Below are 16,092 nucleotides of genomic sequence, written 5' to 3' on the forward strand. Positions count from 1 at the left end.
ATTGATTTTAATAGGCGATCGGTAGATCGATGGCCGAATTGAACAATCAAGTAGATTGAACTACGTCTCCGTGGCGCCCTGTTGACCGTGAAATCGTGGATTATACTATGTTCAATATTTTGATGAAAATGGAACCCCCTTATGTTGATGATTCAATCATCAACGTTCATTGGCGTTCGAATTTACCGGAAGCCGACGGAACTGCTCGCTGTGAAACATCCGGCAGGTAGCAACCTCTTGGAACCTTACCTTTTCGCAGCAAAGGATGACAATTTATGTTGCTCGGACCATTGAAGCACTCCTGATGTTGGAATCGCTATTGTTTCACGCCGTACTTTCGTATCTATTGACTTTACTCTGAGGGTCGGGTTGTTTGTTGTACATTTACTTCCTTCAGGTCTCTAGTAGTTGGTCTCCCGTATTGACAGCCCTTCGTGTCCTTCTTGCCTTCGTCCCCCACCCGCCCCACCCCCCGAAACAGAATCCTTAGGACAATGCGTATTGCACACATCCTGCAAACTGCTCCGCTCCGCTTGCCTAGTGCCAGTAGCGAGGCGAGACCTTCGGTACGCTGGTACCAGAACTTCGGTACTCCGAATGATGAAGGTCACCTCGATTGTCGCAATCGAAGGCGATGGAGTCGCCGCGGCTTCTTCATTAGTCGTAGGTTTTCGAGTAGATTCGCCAGTTGCCAGTAGAATTTGTACATCCAGCCCAGCCAGAGTACTCCAGCCGTGTATTCCTCGTAGGCAGTAGTCTCAGTAGATCCGAGTGGCGTTTACTTCTGTTTGGTTTCTTTCTACTTTGAGTTAATCTACTTCGAGCTGGCTGACAATAGTATTATTCATTGACATGATATGTAACCGTATATTGTTATTTTTTTCGTACTATATGTTTCTTTGTCTTTCTCTCTTTTTTTCTTTTCTTTCTTTATATGTTATCTCTGTTTTAATGAATGTAACTCCCACTAACGTGTTTCTATCGCCATTTTGCTGCTCTGCCGTATGGTTGTAATCTCGACTACTACTTATACTACTACCACTACTACTACTACTACTACTACTACTTCTACTTCTACTGATACTTCTATTTCTATTATTGCAACAATTATAATTGTTATCTTAACTTTACTATTGGCATCGCTTTAAAATGCTTTGTCCATTATTTATTATTAAACGTTGCCCAATATTTTCCTACTTTCCACTATTCTAATCCTTCTCAAATATGTTTTCAATTATTAAACACATTCGCCTAACAATTTTATTACTTTAAACTGAACCACTCTTTACTCTTGTTTCTTCACTGCCACTACTGATGCTACGTAATTCTTCTCTCACATGTGCAATGTATGAATTATTTCTCGTTTATTTTATCCCTCTCTGATTGTGGCTTACGGCTTTGTTGCGAATGTGTTGAATTTGACACGACGAACTGTACGAAAATCCACACAACCCACAAACTGAATCAACCATCTATCCTCGACGGAATTGAATTAAACATTAACATTGGAACAAAAAAACCAACAACAACTCAACCCCTTTTCATCCGAATCTGGCTACCATCTTCTGTGGCGGTTTGAAACGACCTGACGCATCATCCATTGCTCGGCATTGAACAATACTGATCCGGACTGAACAAATCGAATTGGGATCCTGTGAAACCGGCTGCTACAAAATCTGTCTCATCCTAACGAACGACTCCGTACCCGACGGAACTACCGACTGTTGTGTCGCCCGGTTTGCGTCGAACAAATTCGCCTAAAAATGTAACGAACGAACGTAAACGATCGGGGCACACATCGATCGACTCCACGGCCGGATTCGACCATGTCTCATCTTCCGAATGTCGATGTTGTTGTTTAAAAAAACGAACAAACGAACAAACGAACGAACGTATAAAAACATAATAACTTTGAATCGAATCCCTAATGAAACACACAAAAAACATATCAACCGGTTCGCAAAAATATGTATCTGTTGCCAATGTTGATGGATGGCGTTTTTTGTAAGTAATATTTTATATGTTTTATTTTGCCTATCTGAGCTTCATATTCAACGCACGTTTTTATGCACGGTTGTTGTTTGGGCATTGCTTATTGCTTTTCTGGCGGGCAAGCACGGTTTGAGTGTAAAGTGTGTTGCAGCAAGTGTAGTGAATGTGAAATCAGAAAAGCAGCTTATTCTGTGTGAGCCTTACATAGCTTTAGTATGAACGATACTTCATTGCTTTGTTGTTTGTTAGAAATTATCAGTTCACAATTTCTCATAAACTTAGTGTTTTCGATTCTACATAACGGTCGTACGACTATATTTTTTACATTTTGTTAGATAAAAAACGCTGTGCTAGACAGTTTCAAGGCAACGGAAAACAGTCCATCTCATAAACACATTATTCATTCCCGTTGACATTGCCTCGGTAACGTTCCCTCTAATGGAGGCGCATGGTGGCGTGTAAAAGAAACCGCAAAAACCTGCGCTTCCCAGCAAAGGATTGGCATCGCGGGCACAATATGAATGTTAATTTTAATTGCATCACACGTCGCATCGCTTATGGAAGCAAAAAGGACCCCAAGGTTCCGTACGGTATAAACCGAGCGGAATGCTAAACACAGTCCATTCCATAACGTCAAGAGAGTCCGGGCGCACGAAGCACGCCATGCTTTCCGGCTTTTAATTGCGAGACAATAAGCCTCGTTTTTCTTGTCAAACCGGCACTGGGCCGGCCATGGTCGCTTTCGTCTAGTTTTAACTGAATGAATCAACTTGTCAGCATTGTGTGCTCACAATTAGCCATCTCGTCGCGACGAATAGTATTATAATTTGTTGTAACAAAATTTTTAACAAAAACGAAAACGCAGCACATGAAAACACGGGTGTCCCTCTTTTCTAATCGCGTTTGTTGATAAACACCACGTTCTCATTTATTCACCTCACAGTACGAGCCAGGCAATTCGTTGGACTTTTTGCCATATCATTGTAGAAGAAGATCACAACAACCGAGGCTTTAATATATTCGGTGCGCTCTCCGTTTCTTCTGCATCTAATTTTCATTTATTTAACAGAAGCGTCTGTGATTTTTTCTTTTTAAATTGGGAGCTCCGTTCAGTAGCAGTCGTTCGTAGGTTAACCGGTTTTTTTACGTGTTGCCTTTTTTTTGTCTGTAGCGCATCATCGTACTATCATCGCCCCCATTGCTTGTTGTGTGAACGCAAATCGCTTAGTTGGCAACTCCTCGGCACAGCAAAATGCACAGCGATCGTCCAAGACACTGGGCACTAGTCAGCCCATGCACCGTAACCGCAAAGCATATCCCTGCAAATTCACCACTTTTTGCACAAAGCTGTTTTTGTCCCACATTCTCCCCTTTCTTTCTCTCTCTCTCTCTCTGTCCGCCTTTCGCTAGCTATACATCTCTGTGTTTTGTGTGTCGCTCGTACCGTCTTGCCCACGAGCACCCACGGAATCTGTGTCCACGGAATTGTTCATGCAAAATCGTTCGTACCTTACCCACCTCAAGCCCCCAAAGCACACCAGCAACCACTCCCCCGAAGTGTCCAATCCCGAGAGGATTGTGTGGATTACGAGCTTTCTGTTGTTCAATGTCCTTTCTCACACGGCGCGTACTCGTTTGTGTGGTTCCGTTTCGCACTTTTGACAAGCAAAACTTTTTTCCCACACCCCAAAAACTGTCATCACAAACCGCACGAACCACGAAAACACGATCAACATCGCCGGCTTCCGTTGCCACGGCGGCAATCTTGTTTCGTGTTTTCGCTCAACTCACCGTCTGGCCATGTTGGTCGTGTGCTGGCTCCATACAAAGGATCGGAACACGACACACTCTCCCGAATGCGGCGTGTGCGATAATAACGCGAGCCAATGCAAATGCTCCCGTTCCGGTTCTTTCCTTCTTCTACAACCAAACCATAACCTCAAACTTATTGCTCGAGCTATTCTCCTTTACTACATACTGTTCTGTTCCAGAGTTTTCCTTTTTTGGTTGTATTGGTTTTTTTATGGGCTGTTCAGCCCTCCTCCAGGGCTGTTCCCTCGGGCCGGAAGCGTTCTAATGTTTTATTATGTGGTCATTTTTTTCGATTTTCTATTTTTATTCCTCCGTTTTGCTTCTGGTTTGTATTACTTATTTAAGGAATTTTGTTTTCTTTTTTCCATTCAATTATTATTCGATTCCTTTTGGTGGGACGCAAACGAGACGTCACTTTTTCGTGAATCACCGCAACAATCACGCCACTCCGAGTTCGACTCCGTCATGTGATTTCACCCGTGTCCATAGGCTTTGATTTTTCTGTTTTGTGTTTGTCCAAATTTTTATACCTTCTTGGTGTTCCTTTTTTGAATTTGATTTCGAGCCATTTTTAATTTTTTTCTGTTTTTGGTTTCTCGCGAACCATATCCTTGTTTTCACCCTGGCCACGATCGCTAATCTTGAGTACCGATTTCTATTCCCTCCGTGGCGTGCCGTCAAACCGGAAACGGTCCACCGGTTCGTCCACGGAAACATCGCACACAACGTGCGAATCGCAGATGATGACGTCACAGGCCTGATCGAGGCAGCGGAACATAAGGCCCCCGAGGAGCTGACGGAGGAGGACAAAATGGCACTGCTCGGACGCCCGAAGGCTGGTGATATTGTTAGGGCACAACTTAGGATAAAAGAAAGTAAAGAATTTAAGGTAAGTCCACGTCATATCGTTCTGCTTCATAGATATTTATTTCATTTAAGTTACTTAAAGAAAGGATACTTTCCAAACTGAGTTGTTCGTCAACTGACTCTGACCGATGCAAACGGACATTTTCCGATTGAAGTAATCAATTCCGCTGATTTTATCCATATGCCCGACAAATGCTGTAACAAAGGTTGTTCAAACAATTGAAACGCCATTGCCGAGCATCGAACACAAAACAATTTGCTTGAACGAAGGACCTCCAGAGCACGGTTAGGCCTTCAGCCTGGCCCGGGTTTTCTTCCGACGGCTACACCAGATTGCCGGATAATTCGCGTTACTTTCCCTTCAATCTGACTGCATTCTCGTTTTCCCCACTCGAACCTGACGCGTGAGCATTGCATTATCGTCCACCCGCCGGCTAGGCAAATAAACTCCACGAGAAGTGGTGCGCAGATTGCTGCGGATTACGAGCCTTCCACGGACGGTACGGGACAGAAAAAAACCATCAAATTCTCATCAGCACCAAATGGGTTTCTTGCTCCACGCTGTGCGGAGCCGGCGCTGTCGCCATTCGCTCGTTCCGACAGGGCGCGCCGAGAGTCGCTGTCGCAAACGCCGGCTTGTCAAGCGCCGTGTGAACAAGGCAAAGTAAGCACATCATCATTTGTCCGCCACCCACGGCCGTTGCACTTGCGGGACCGCTCCGAGACCCGCAGGCGTCGGAAAAGTCAATAAAATACTGGAAATCATGCTCCGGCTGCAGCTGCACCCGTCGGTCGTCGGGGGAATGTCACTACGACGGAGCGGGAGGTGACGCTGGCCACCCAGACGCCCACTGTCGTCTGCAGGAAACGGCAGCCGGAAACCAGATGACCTAATTTGAACCATGCCCACTCGGCAGTCGAGTGTCGAGCGCTCTAGAGGCACTGCTCTCGATCGGCAGATGGGTGAGTTATGGTGCGAGTCTGGTTTCGCTCCGACAGTCTTGCCGTGCTGGTAATTTTTGCATAGCCATTTTTATGTTCTCAACTCCGGAAGCAACATAAACCGCGGCCTCGAGTATCGGGTGCAACGCGACCGCCAGATCTCTAATGAACGATCTCTGATGACGAGTCGATGGTGCGGCTGCCACTGACAGCCACAGTCAGGGTTCCTTCGCCACGCTCCATTTATCAATTTTCGAACACCACCGTGCCGTACGCGTGTGTTTGTATGTGTGGCCGTCATGCTGGTTTTCCGGTTTTCTAATAAATATTTTTTTTTACCATTCACCATGGTAAGCTGAACCGAAAATATGATTACGAAAATACTGTCCGAAGACCGAATATGCTCCGTACCGCGTGGTGCTCACCACTGGTGTCATCAATTTCGTTACCAACCATCCCCGCCCTGCCCGATCCCCGGACCCACTGTGCCGGCTTCCGGTGGGACAATGGAGAAGCGAATTCTTTCTCTTTTTGTTCTCGTTATCCCGGGCGACTCCGGAAGCCGGTTTTGCGTCGCCCATTTTTGTGGTTTCTTCGACAATCACCACCCGTCGCCATTATCATGCGAGGATCAGATCGGCTTCGTGTTTTTTTTTGTTGTTCTCTTGATTCAATGCGTGGCCACCAAGGCGCTCGATGTCGACGATGGCGGACGATGATGGAAGCTCAGCTTTTCATCGACCGCTGTCCGTGTCATCTACTCGCGACCGGCGTTGCTTATGCTTCATTAGGCAAACGTTTCGACGCCGTTATCGCCGCAAGGTTCGATATTGGGCACCGATAACACGGATGCCAACGCTCATAACGGACTGAATTATTGCAAAATAAACGATGGCCGATCGAATTCGCTGAACTGATTATTTTACTAATTAAGAACCAAGCATTAAAGAAATTTGTAGCTTTTTTAAATCGTGCCACAATCGCAGTGAAACGAACCTGCCCATCGGGAAGGCGTGTTTGCTTTGTCGCGACATCCTTCGTGCCTTTTGAGTTCCAGGCGTTCCGGGCGGCCATTGATGAGCAGAATAATTGGCTGAATATTGAAACATAATTGGATTATGCGCCGAAGACGTGCCGCGGGGCCTCCGTTCAATCATCTTCGCGTCACGGTATCATCTTCTACCGAAAGCCAATTTCCGGCAGGTCAATAGCCATCGACACTGTTTGCATGGGCCACTGGTGTGTGAACCCGATGGGCGATACCGCCGAGACGATACAAACATGGCTTTTTCCCATGCGGCACCAGGACGAGGGAAACCGTTGTGATGGTTTCATCTGAGGTTTCTGAACGATGGTTTCATCTGAAGTCTGAGATGGACTGAACTAAGATAATTTTCTGTCAACCATCCAATTAAAGTAACGTCCAACGTCTTAAAATACAACGTTGCCGATAACCGAGAAAATCATAAAACTACATACTCGGACTTGTGAAGTACAAACAGTCTGTAATGGCCAACACCGGACGTGGCCGTGTGCCGTACGTTGAAAAAATGTCAAAGCCAGCAGTTCCATTATCGCTGACCGTTCGGTAACGAGATCACGCTATGGATTCGATCCCGTTTCCGAATGCACACCGCTTCCGTGAGGTCGATTGAATCTAAATGCTTTTTCGCTGTTCCGAAATTCATGGAAGTGCTCCTCAAACAATGGGCTGCTCTCTCGCACTCGATACTGCGGAAACGAAGCCCCACGAAGCCCGTACCAAAGCCCGTACTTTGCGGCTGACATTAGCATAGAAAACAAATGTCCCGGGAGATCCCGAATATCGCAAACCCGGCCGTAGAGTGAAAATGAATAATATAAAGTAATGGAACCCGGCTCGATGCCTACGTGGCAGCGATGGTCTTCAGCTGGAATGCAACCGCAACACAGCACACTAAAGTGACATAAAAATGGGAATGTGTGGAAAGGGTAACCGAATCATGTAGAGTTGAGTTGTCCTCAAACTGTCACTTCCGTAAAAGAGTAACCAACCTCTGCTGGGTAACGGGCTTCCTGCTTTCGCCACCGAAAGTTTATTTAATCCTCCAAACCTGGGTCGACCCGGGGCAACCCCGGGATCCGACCACGTCCGGTGGTCGGGAGTACGGTCCGGTTGGAATGTTTTTGTGTTTATGTGTGTACGGTCCCGACCGGATCACGCTGGCACCGTCGAAAGCGAAACCACGCGAAGCCGCAAATTGTCTTTAGCCTAACGCGCAAGCCGCACTCCGGTGCACTGTGGAAGGAATATAAAACACCAGCATCATCGCTCATTAAAACTTTTGCTTCTCCCACTTCCGGTGGCTTCCTACCGGGGACCGGCATGGTACGATTGGCCTGGTTGTCGCTCGCGACCTAAGTAGATGAAACTCCAGCTAGAACCAACATTGATTTGTAAGGCGTACGGTGTACATCTCAAGGTCACGGAACGATCGCTTTATGTAGCAGCGATTTTCCGTGAGCTGCTGTCTTTACTGTGAGCCTGGAGCCATTCCGTTATCCGCTCAGGGCTATCCATTTATGATTTCACCGGAAAGTGGCATTTATCGTGTTGAAGAATGCGCGCACGGAAAGGGCAGCAACAATCTCTGTGCATAGCATAATAACATTAATTGGTTGCCTTAAACTTCGTATCGACTTATTGTATGCCCTATACTACTGAGGCCAAAAAAATAACGAGAATTTGTTCAGATCTCAAACATCCTTCTTTATACTAAATTCATTTCATCCCATTCCCAACAGTTTCTGTTTGTTCTATAAATTCAAAGTGGTGTCCACGGAGCGACTTCTTGTGTTTAGCGAATAGATATAAGTCACACGGTGCTAATAATCTCCACAAAATGGTCTTTTCGATATTTTAACAAAGTCAGTAAGATCTCGGACTGTCAATCGGCGATTTTGGACCACCATTTATTTGATTTTATTTACGTGTAGCTTATTAGTTGATAATGATGGTCATCCTGGTCGTGCCTCGTTCGTTGAACATATTTTACCACTTATAAGCTTTTTTTTCGATAAAGCTTGATCACCTACGGCGTTTTGCAATCTTACATCCTTTTTGACAACAGAAATATCATTAAGAATGCAAAATTGAATGGAACTGCGTTGTTGAGATGATTATGAAAAACGAAGAATTAATTTGAACTTGAACTGAATTTTGAACATGATAAACTGGACAACAACGCTAACGAACTCATCATTCTCTCTTTCCATGTCTCGTTTAGGTAAGCATAAACTATTACCAGTTCGGCAACGACGGAAAGCGAAAATCCGCAAGCGATCCTTTCTGTGTCCCTCTCCGTACCTTGTCCGCCCCAGGGGGTAAGTTTCATTGCAATTTATGGACGACTTTCGTTTCGTTACACTTCGAGTGGTCCTCGAATTTGGCCCCGGAAGGAGCAAATTTCTGGCACAGAAAAGTCCGAAATCACCCAAGAGAAATGACTGGCACCAATCACTCACAATCTGCACGGCTCCAGCTGAGGCTGAGCCGGGCTACAGTGACCGAGAGCCGAACCCGGCATCCGGATGAAATTCGTCACCGTCACACGGGGATTCGTGCCTAGCAATCCGCCGGACCGAATTTGGATTGGCGAAAGAAGTTGGGCCGTAAGATGCTGCGGATTGGAAGGCGTTCCTCTTGCGTTGCACTTTGCAAGTCCCAATCCGTCTCCCGCCCCGGCGCTTTCTTTGTCAGACCGGGGAGCCAAACGCCAAACATCGTCCGGCCCTGGCCCGATAAGTCGAAAGGGTCCTTTTTCTTTGTTCGCCAGCTGCCCGCTACCCTTTGGCCGCGAACCCGACCCAAAGACCGACGTTAAAACCCTTTGCACTTTTACCACTTTCGCCTTAACTGCGCGATAACAAAGTTGTATTTATGCAGCTCGCAGAATTCAATAAGCTTTTTCCCGTGATTGTTGCGTTTCACTCGTCTCCCTTCGCTCGCACGTAGACACCGAGCGTAACGGTGACAGTGGTTCACTCGATCCACCGAATTCCCGCCAGACACCCGCCGGGGCAAAAAAGGTATTGACTTTCCGGCAACCCGGTGACGGTGATGAGATTTTTAAGCTGCCCGTCTCTGCCGGACGTGTTTCGCCCCGGCGGTGAGTTCGTCCGGGTTCCAGCGAGTCCTTCGACAAGCCGCGAAACGCGGGTCCTTCATCGGGCAGCTAAATGGGACCACACGCGCGCCACCACAAAACGGGAAACGGGAAACCCATCACGCGGGTCCCGGAACACGATCCCGGCCGTGTATGTGTGGTTGTTGTTTCGCTTCATTTGGCCTGATTCGTTTCGCGGAAAATGGGCACAACCGCCACCGGTCCGGGACACCTGTAATAATATTAAAGGTTTATTGGCAATCTAATGGTGCACTGGCGGGCCAATGGCAGCAGCTACCGGAGCGGGAGGCCAAAGGGCCCCATTTTATGGTCCTCCGTCAACTTCGGCGACGACTTTGGCGGTGCGACGGGACACGTTCACCGGGTATATATTTTGTCAATGGCGAACCGACGGCCGCGAATCCTGAGTGGCGCGCCGCAGGAAGCATGACATGTTGTCGTGCGCCCTCGGCCGGGTCCGTTGGCTGGCTGGTTTGATGGATGTGCGATGGTTTACGATTTGTGGTTAACGACTGCGTTTGTATCTCTTCCGGATTCGTGTACCATATTTTAATCAATACCCTTGTTAGCTGCCTGGCTGGCTGTAACCAGCAGGGCGCGTGGCCACATTTTGTGCGTGTTTTTGGCAACCGGCGTGAGCGAATTCCGTGCCGTTATACGGCACGGATAACTGATAACAAATAATTACCGCAATGGGTACATGTGGTTACATTTATTTAACTGTTGTACGATTTCATCGCCCAGAAACCCAACTTATTCAGCTATTTTCTCAACAGATTGTTCAGCAATTTTCGGTGGGTAAAAATGCTGCGCGTGTTGGTGCAGTTAAATGATTTTAAATCATGAAGTCGGTTTCGCCGTACACCTTATTGCCAGACCGTTTGCGTTCATCGTCAACCGTCCAACGGCCAAATGCACACCACACGGCCCACTTTTATGGGCCCATTTCAGGGTGCCCGGGGAGCATCATTTAACTGGCCAGTTTTTAATGCCCGTACGCCAGTCGTACTCGTAAAATGCAGCCAGAATTTTCGGTTTTACGCCCCACAATCGCCATTTGCCGGACGACCCGCTCCAACCGGAGATCGATCAAAGTTCAGCGCCTAGATGCAGACAAACCGCAAAGCATCTGGCACGGAGCAAAATAAACCGCCCAAACAGAGCGAGATCAGCGCATTTTGAACGAGCTGAGCTGAGGCACGATGTCGACATCGAGAGACGACACATCCTCGGGAGTGGAACAAATAAAATTAAATTCAATTTCGCCGCGGGCACAATTCGGAATGGCACCGTGCGTACGACAGACCCGCGGGAATCCCTTATGTGTGGGGAAGAAGAAATATTACTTTCATTTCCACAATGCGATCCACGGTGACGCGGCGTTTCCATGCCAACGCAACCATGGCAACCATCGGGGCGACGTGAATGAAAAATCATTTCCAGGACAAAACGGAACAAGCTAGCGGCGGCCGTTGGGAGGGAGCGCCACACACGCGGGCCCTCACTCATCGACGGCCGCCTATTGATTCGACAAATTTATCGTCAGACCAAAGCGCCCTCCCAAAAATTCGTCCCTCGAGTCCCCCCAGGTTTGGTGCCGTGCCTAATTTGTCACACCGCGCTTACTTCGCGGGCACGGTGACACGTGGCCTTTCACATGCATTCACAAGGCATCACAATAGATACCCATTCGTGATACGCGGACCCAGGGAGCGGCATAATTGTAATTTATTGCACGGCCAAACCATCGCGCAGATCCTGCGGGGCGCAAAATATGCTTCACCGAAGCTCAAACATTTATCGCTCTATTGTTGGAAATTATAAGGCCGAGTGAGTTTCAGGCGCGGAACCCGCCCGCTTCCTGACTAAGGTTGATTTATCGTCCGGTATGGTTTTACCGTTATTTAAACGAGGTGTGCCTTCGGGAAGGGCGGCCGTCGACTCCGGTGAGTTATCGTTTGGCACGGCGGGGCACACGTGGAATGGACAGCGTGATAAAATCAATCTAATTTGCAAATTGAACTGTCGCAAGGGACCGGATCGGTGAACCCGAGAAAGGAAAAGAAAATCACTCAGAGGAAGCGATCAAAAATGTTACTCCCTGTAGCTGTGCCCTAGCGTCAGTCAGTTGCATTGCCGTTCGTTCAAAGTTGCAGTTCGGTTCAAAAATGGTATTTTGTCTTTTATTTCCTTTATGCTAGTCGCTTAAAACCTCTCCTTGAAGGAATGTTTTATTGCTAATATTAGTCATTTTAAAAACGAATCGTGGCATTCGGGTACATTGGAGTGTAATATTGCTGTTAATACGATTAGTGTAGTGCACGTTCCAGTTGGTAGTTAATTTCCTTCACCGCCCCACTCGCTCACTCACAACTTGGTGGCATCCAACCATATGCCCCCCTCCGCCTCCAAAATGCCTGCGGTTTTGTTCATGCGCATCGGAAGCTGCATCTGCGAGCTGACCGTGAACCGCAGCCGGCTCACCAGCTGCACGATACCGAACTTGACCTCCAGCAGCCCAAATCGCATTCCGATACAGTTGCGGGGCCCATCACCGAACGGCAGGAATGCGTGGGTATGGCGCGCCTGGACCGCTTCCGGGGTGAACCGGTCCGGATCAAACCGTCCCGGATTCGGATGGTACGCGGGATCGTAGTGTATCGAGTAGATGGGCACCATCAGCATGCAGTCCTTCTCGAGCGTGCAATTCTCCGTGTCCACGTGGTATGGTTTGGTCGAGACGCGAATCAGCTGCGGTACCGGAGGGTACATTCGAAGTGTCTCTGGAAGTGCAACATCAACAGAAAAGGTTAAATCGGTGGTGACCCGATCCGTAATGGCCTATCATTACCGTTGATGACCTGATCGAGGTACGTCATTTCCTTGAGCGCCTCGTACGTAATCTTGTTGCCGTGGAGCTGCAGCTTGTCCAACACCTCCTCGCGCACCCGCTCCTGGATGTCGGGGTTGTTGGCCAGCTCGTACAGCGCGAACGAGAGCGTGGTCGATGACGTTTCGAAACCGGCGAAGAAAAACACGAACGCCTGGGCGGCCACTTCATCGAGCGTTAGCTTGTCCTGGGGCCCATCGGCGCCCGGCTCGCCCTCCTCCACCGTTCCCTTGTTCTTCAGCTGGATCAACATGTTGAGGAAGTCGGGCCGCTCGATAAGATTCTTCTCGCGGTGCTCCACCGTTTCGCGCACCAGACTGATAAAGTAAGACGACACGCTGGACGGTAAGACACGCAGGTGCAGTTTGCGGGCCCACTCTTTGAACGTTATCAGCAGGAAGATGTACATGTTGCGCCAGACCGGCGGTTTGAACACTTCATCGCCAATCTTGAGCAGCTGCGAGCCTTCGTTCTTCAGCGAGTTACACTCCAAACCGAAAGCACAGGAACCCACCACATCGCAGGTGAAGCACTGGCAGAGTAGCTTCATGTTGATGGGTTCACCACGCTCGACGTACTTTGTGACGGATGCCAGAAACTCATCACCGATCTCGCATATCGTGGTGAACATGGCCTTAATCTTTCCGGACGTGAACGTGGGGCTGAGCTTGTTGCGCAAGTAGCGCCACCGCTCGCCGTCGATCGCAAACAGATGGCCGGACAGTGGGTCATCCCGCTCGTTCACGTACAGCCCGCGGTCGTGGAAGCTGTTGAAGTCTTTCACCAACATGCGCTTCACCATGTCCAGGTCCGTCACGATGAGCACCGGCTTGAGCATGAAGTACATCCCGGCGAACGGTTTGGACAACGATTTGCCCAAATCGTACGCCACCTGCATCACATCGTTGAAGTGCAGCTTCCGGCCGACATCCTTCATGTTGCCCAACGGGAACGATGCCTCCAGCTGCGGAATCCCTCTCTGGTCCCAGTAGCGGTACAGCTGCCGGGTGTAGTAGTACGACAGACCCAGAACCGGCAGCACCAGGTATAGCAGCAAGCTGACGTAATCCATCGCAACACACAGCCGCGTCTGGGCCACTGATCGGTAAACAATCGTAAGCAGGAACCTAGCACGACTGGCCTCGGCCAATGTCAAGAGCTAACTAAAAGGGTGACCGGTTTGTGTGACGGATCAGCGGTCATCAACGAACGAACGATCACGCCCACCGACAAAGCGTCCCTGTGGTGGTGCTGGTACCGCTTGGGTGCGTTCCATGCCGCGAGATACGAGCGAACTGCGCGTCGGTGGAGCCTCTAATTCACTTGCGTCGATACTCATACACGTTAAAATACTCAAGATACGCGCGACATTACTGCGTAGATCTTCCGCAGGGCGTTTCCAGCGAGCCGCTGCGTTGTGAAATCATTTATCAAACGCGGTTCTAATTTTAAACCATCAGCCATTTGGTTTTGCTGCTTCAATGAGGAACCATCAAAAATTTGGTTCCGTTAGAAGGGTGCTCTATCTCTAGTGTTTGGATTCCGAAGATGGGGTGGCCTGTTGGAACCAAATGTTGTCTAAGTTTGCAGTTTTTCTCCTTCTTCATTTTCGAAGAAAAATAGGCCGATCATGCCGCAAGACCAGTCACTCGTTGTGGGTGCATCGGCTTCTCTTGCACGACGACGTGTAGGTTGGCAAATGAACTTCGGCAGAAAATATGACTTTTTTGTGAAATTCATCATCTTTGACCAAACGTTCTTTCGCCCAATTAGCCATTTTTCTGAAAGCACATAGCGGTCAAAGCACATAGCGGTACTAAATGTTTACAATTTCCAAAATTGAATGTCTAGTAATCGGTAGTTTACAATCCAAGCACTATATGGCACTCACGCCCTGGTGGCGTTCAACCAGATACCGCCTTCCACCTGGAGGAATCCTGTGTTTTTGGCCAACCGCAACGGGACTTCGGTGCGCGGATCGACGGTGAACCGCAGCCGACTAAGTAGCTGCACGACCCCGAACTTTGCCTCCAGCAGCCCGAATCGCATCCCGATGCAGTTCCGTGGACCTTCACCGAACGGCAGGAACGCAAGCGGATGGCGAGCCTGAACCGCTTCTGGCGCGAATCGCTCCGGCCGGAAGCACTCCGGCTCGGGGAACAGGTCCGGATCGTGGTGGTACGAGTAGATCGGTATCATCACCATGTCACCCTTCCTGAGCGTCACGTTGGCCGCCTCGAGGTGGACCGTCTGCGTTACGGCACGCATCAACTGTCCGACTGGCGGATAAATGCGCAGGGTCTCTGTCAATCAAAAAAAAAGGGACGGGTAAACGGAACACACTTTGTAGTCGGTGCCACATCCTCTCGCAGGGGGGCTCACCTACCATTGATCACCTGGTCGACGTACGTCATCTCCTTGAGTGCCTCGTACGTGATCAGCCCGCCCCCGGTGTCTCGGTGGGCCAGCTTCTCCAGAATCTCCTTCCGGCACCGCTCCTGCACTTCCGGGTGGCTGGCGAGCAGAAAGAGCGCGAACGAGAGCGTGGTCGAGGACGTTTCGAAGCCGGCGAAGAAAAACACAAACGCCTGGGCGGACACCTCGTCCAGGGTCAGCTTCTCAGTGGCGTGGTCACCGCCGTCCTCCACCGTGCCTCGGTTTTTCAGCTGAATCAGCAGGTTCAGGAAGTCCGGCCGATCGACGCCGTGCTGCTCCCGGTGCGCCACCGTTTCGCTCACCACGCCCATAAAGTACGAGGACACGTCCCGGGGGAACAGCGGAAGGCGTAGGGCTCGGGAAAGGCGCGGGAGCAGCGACAGCACCATCGAGTACATCATGCGCAGCGGCGTCTGGCGAAACACCTTATCGCCGACCTCGAGCAGCTTCGCGTTGCCATTCTTGAGCGCGTTACACTCCAAGCCGAAGGCACACGAGCCCACCACGTCGCAGGTGAAACACTGGCTCAGCTTCTTGATGTCGATCGGCACCCCGCGTTCGGCGTACGGCTCAACGCTGGCCAAAAACTCGACCCCAATCGTGCGGATCGTCCCGAACATGGCCTTAATCTTCCCGGACGTGAACGTGGGGCTGAGCTTGTTGCGCAGGTAGCGCCACCGTTCGCCGGCAATCGAGAACAGATGGCCGGACAGCGGGTCGTCCCGCTCGTTCACGTACGTACAGCCCGCGGTCGTGGAAGCTGTTGAAGTCTTTCACCAGCACCTGCTTCGCCACATCGAGATCGTTCACGATCAGCACCGGGTTAGTGAGAAAGTAGAGCCCGGCCACCGGCGACCGGTCCCGGAAGCGACGGTAGGCTCGATCGAGCAGCTCGTTGAAGCTGAACTCTTTGCCCATGCCCCGCATGTTGCCGAACGGGAGCGTTGGCTCGAGCTGCGGGACGCCACGGTCACTCCAGTAGCGGAA

General features: G+C 49.6%; 3 protein-coding genes across 3 annotated transcripts in view; 1 reads left to right on the forward strand and 2 right to left on the reverse strand.

Annotated features, from left to right (window-relative positions):
- The window catches only part of LOC131211370 (sodium/calcium exchanger 3), an 80,521-nt gene that overhangs the window by 41,264 nt on the left and 23,165 nt on the right, over positions 1–16,092 (forward strand). The window contains exon 3 of the mRNA XM_058204804.1: positions 4,545–4,693. Coding sequence (XP_058060787.1) covers positions 4,545–4,693 — 149 coding nt within the window. The remainder of the gene's footprint in view (positions 1–4,544; positions 4,694–16,092) is intronic.
- LOC131211372 (probable cytochrome P450 6a14) lies at positions 11,936–13,876 on the reverse strand. Its single transcript, XM_058204805.1, has 2 exons — positions 12,631–13,876; positions 11,936–12,562 (listed from the first exon to the last, which is right to left on the reverse strand). Exons 1-2 carry the CDS (start codon positions 13,739–13,741, stop codon positions 12,147–12,149), a joined length of 1,527 nt encoding a protein of 508 aa, XP_058060788.1. The 5' UTR covers positions 13,742–13,876; the 3' UTR covers positions 11,936–12,146.
- The window catches only part of LOC131211381 (uncharacterized), a 6,043-nt gene continuing 4,369 nt past the window's right edge, over positions 14,419–16,092 (reverse strand). Inside the window, 3 exon segments of the mRNA XM_058204814.1 lie at positions 14,419–14,972; positions 15,056–15,834; positions 15,836–16,092. Coding sequence (XP_058060797.1) covers positions 14,557–14,972; positions 15,056–15,834; positions 15,836–16,092 — 1,452 coding nt within the window. The 3' untranslated portion in view covers positions 14,419–14,556.

Source organism: Anopheles bellator, chromosome 2 (genome assembly GCF_943735745.2).
Source record: "Anopheles bellator chromosome 2, idAnoBellAS_SP24_06.2, whole genome shotgun sequence".
Taxonomy (NCBI): domain Eukaryota; kingdom Metazoa; phylum Arthropoda; class Insecta; order Diptera; family Culicidae; genus Anopheles; species Anopheles bellator.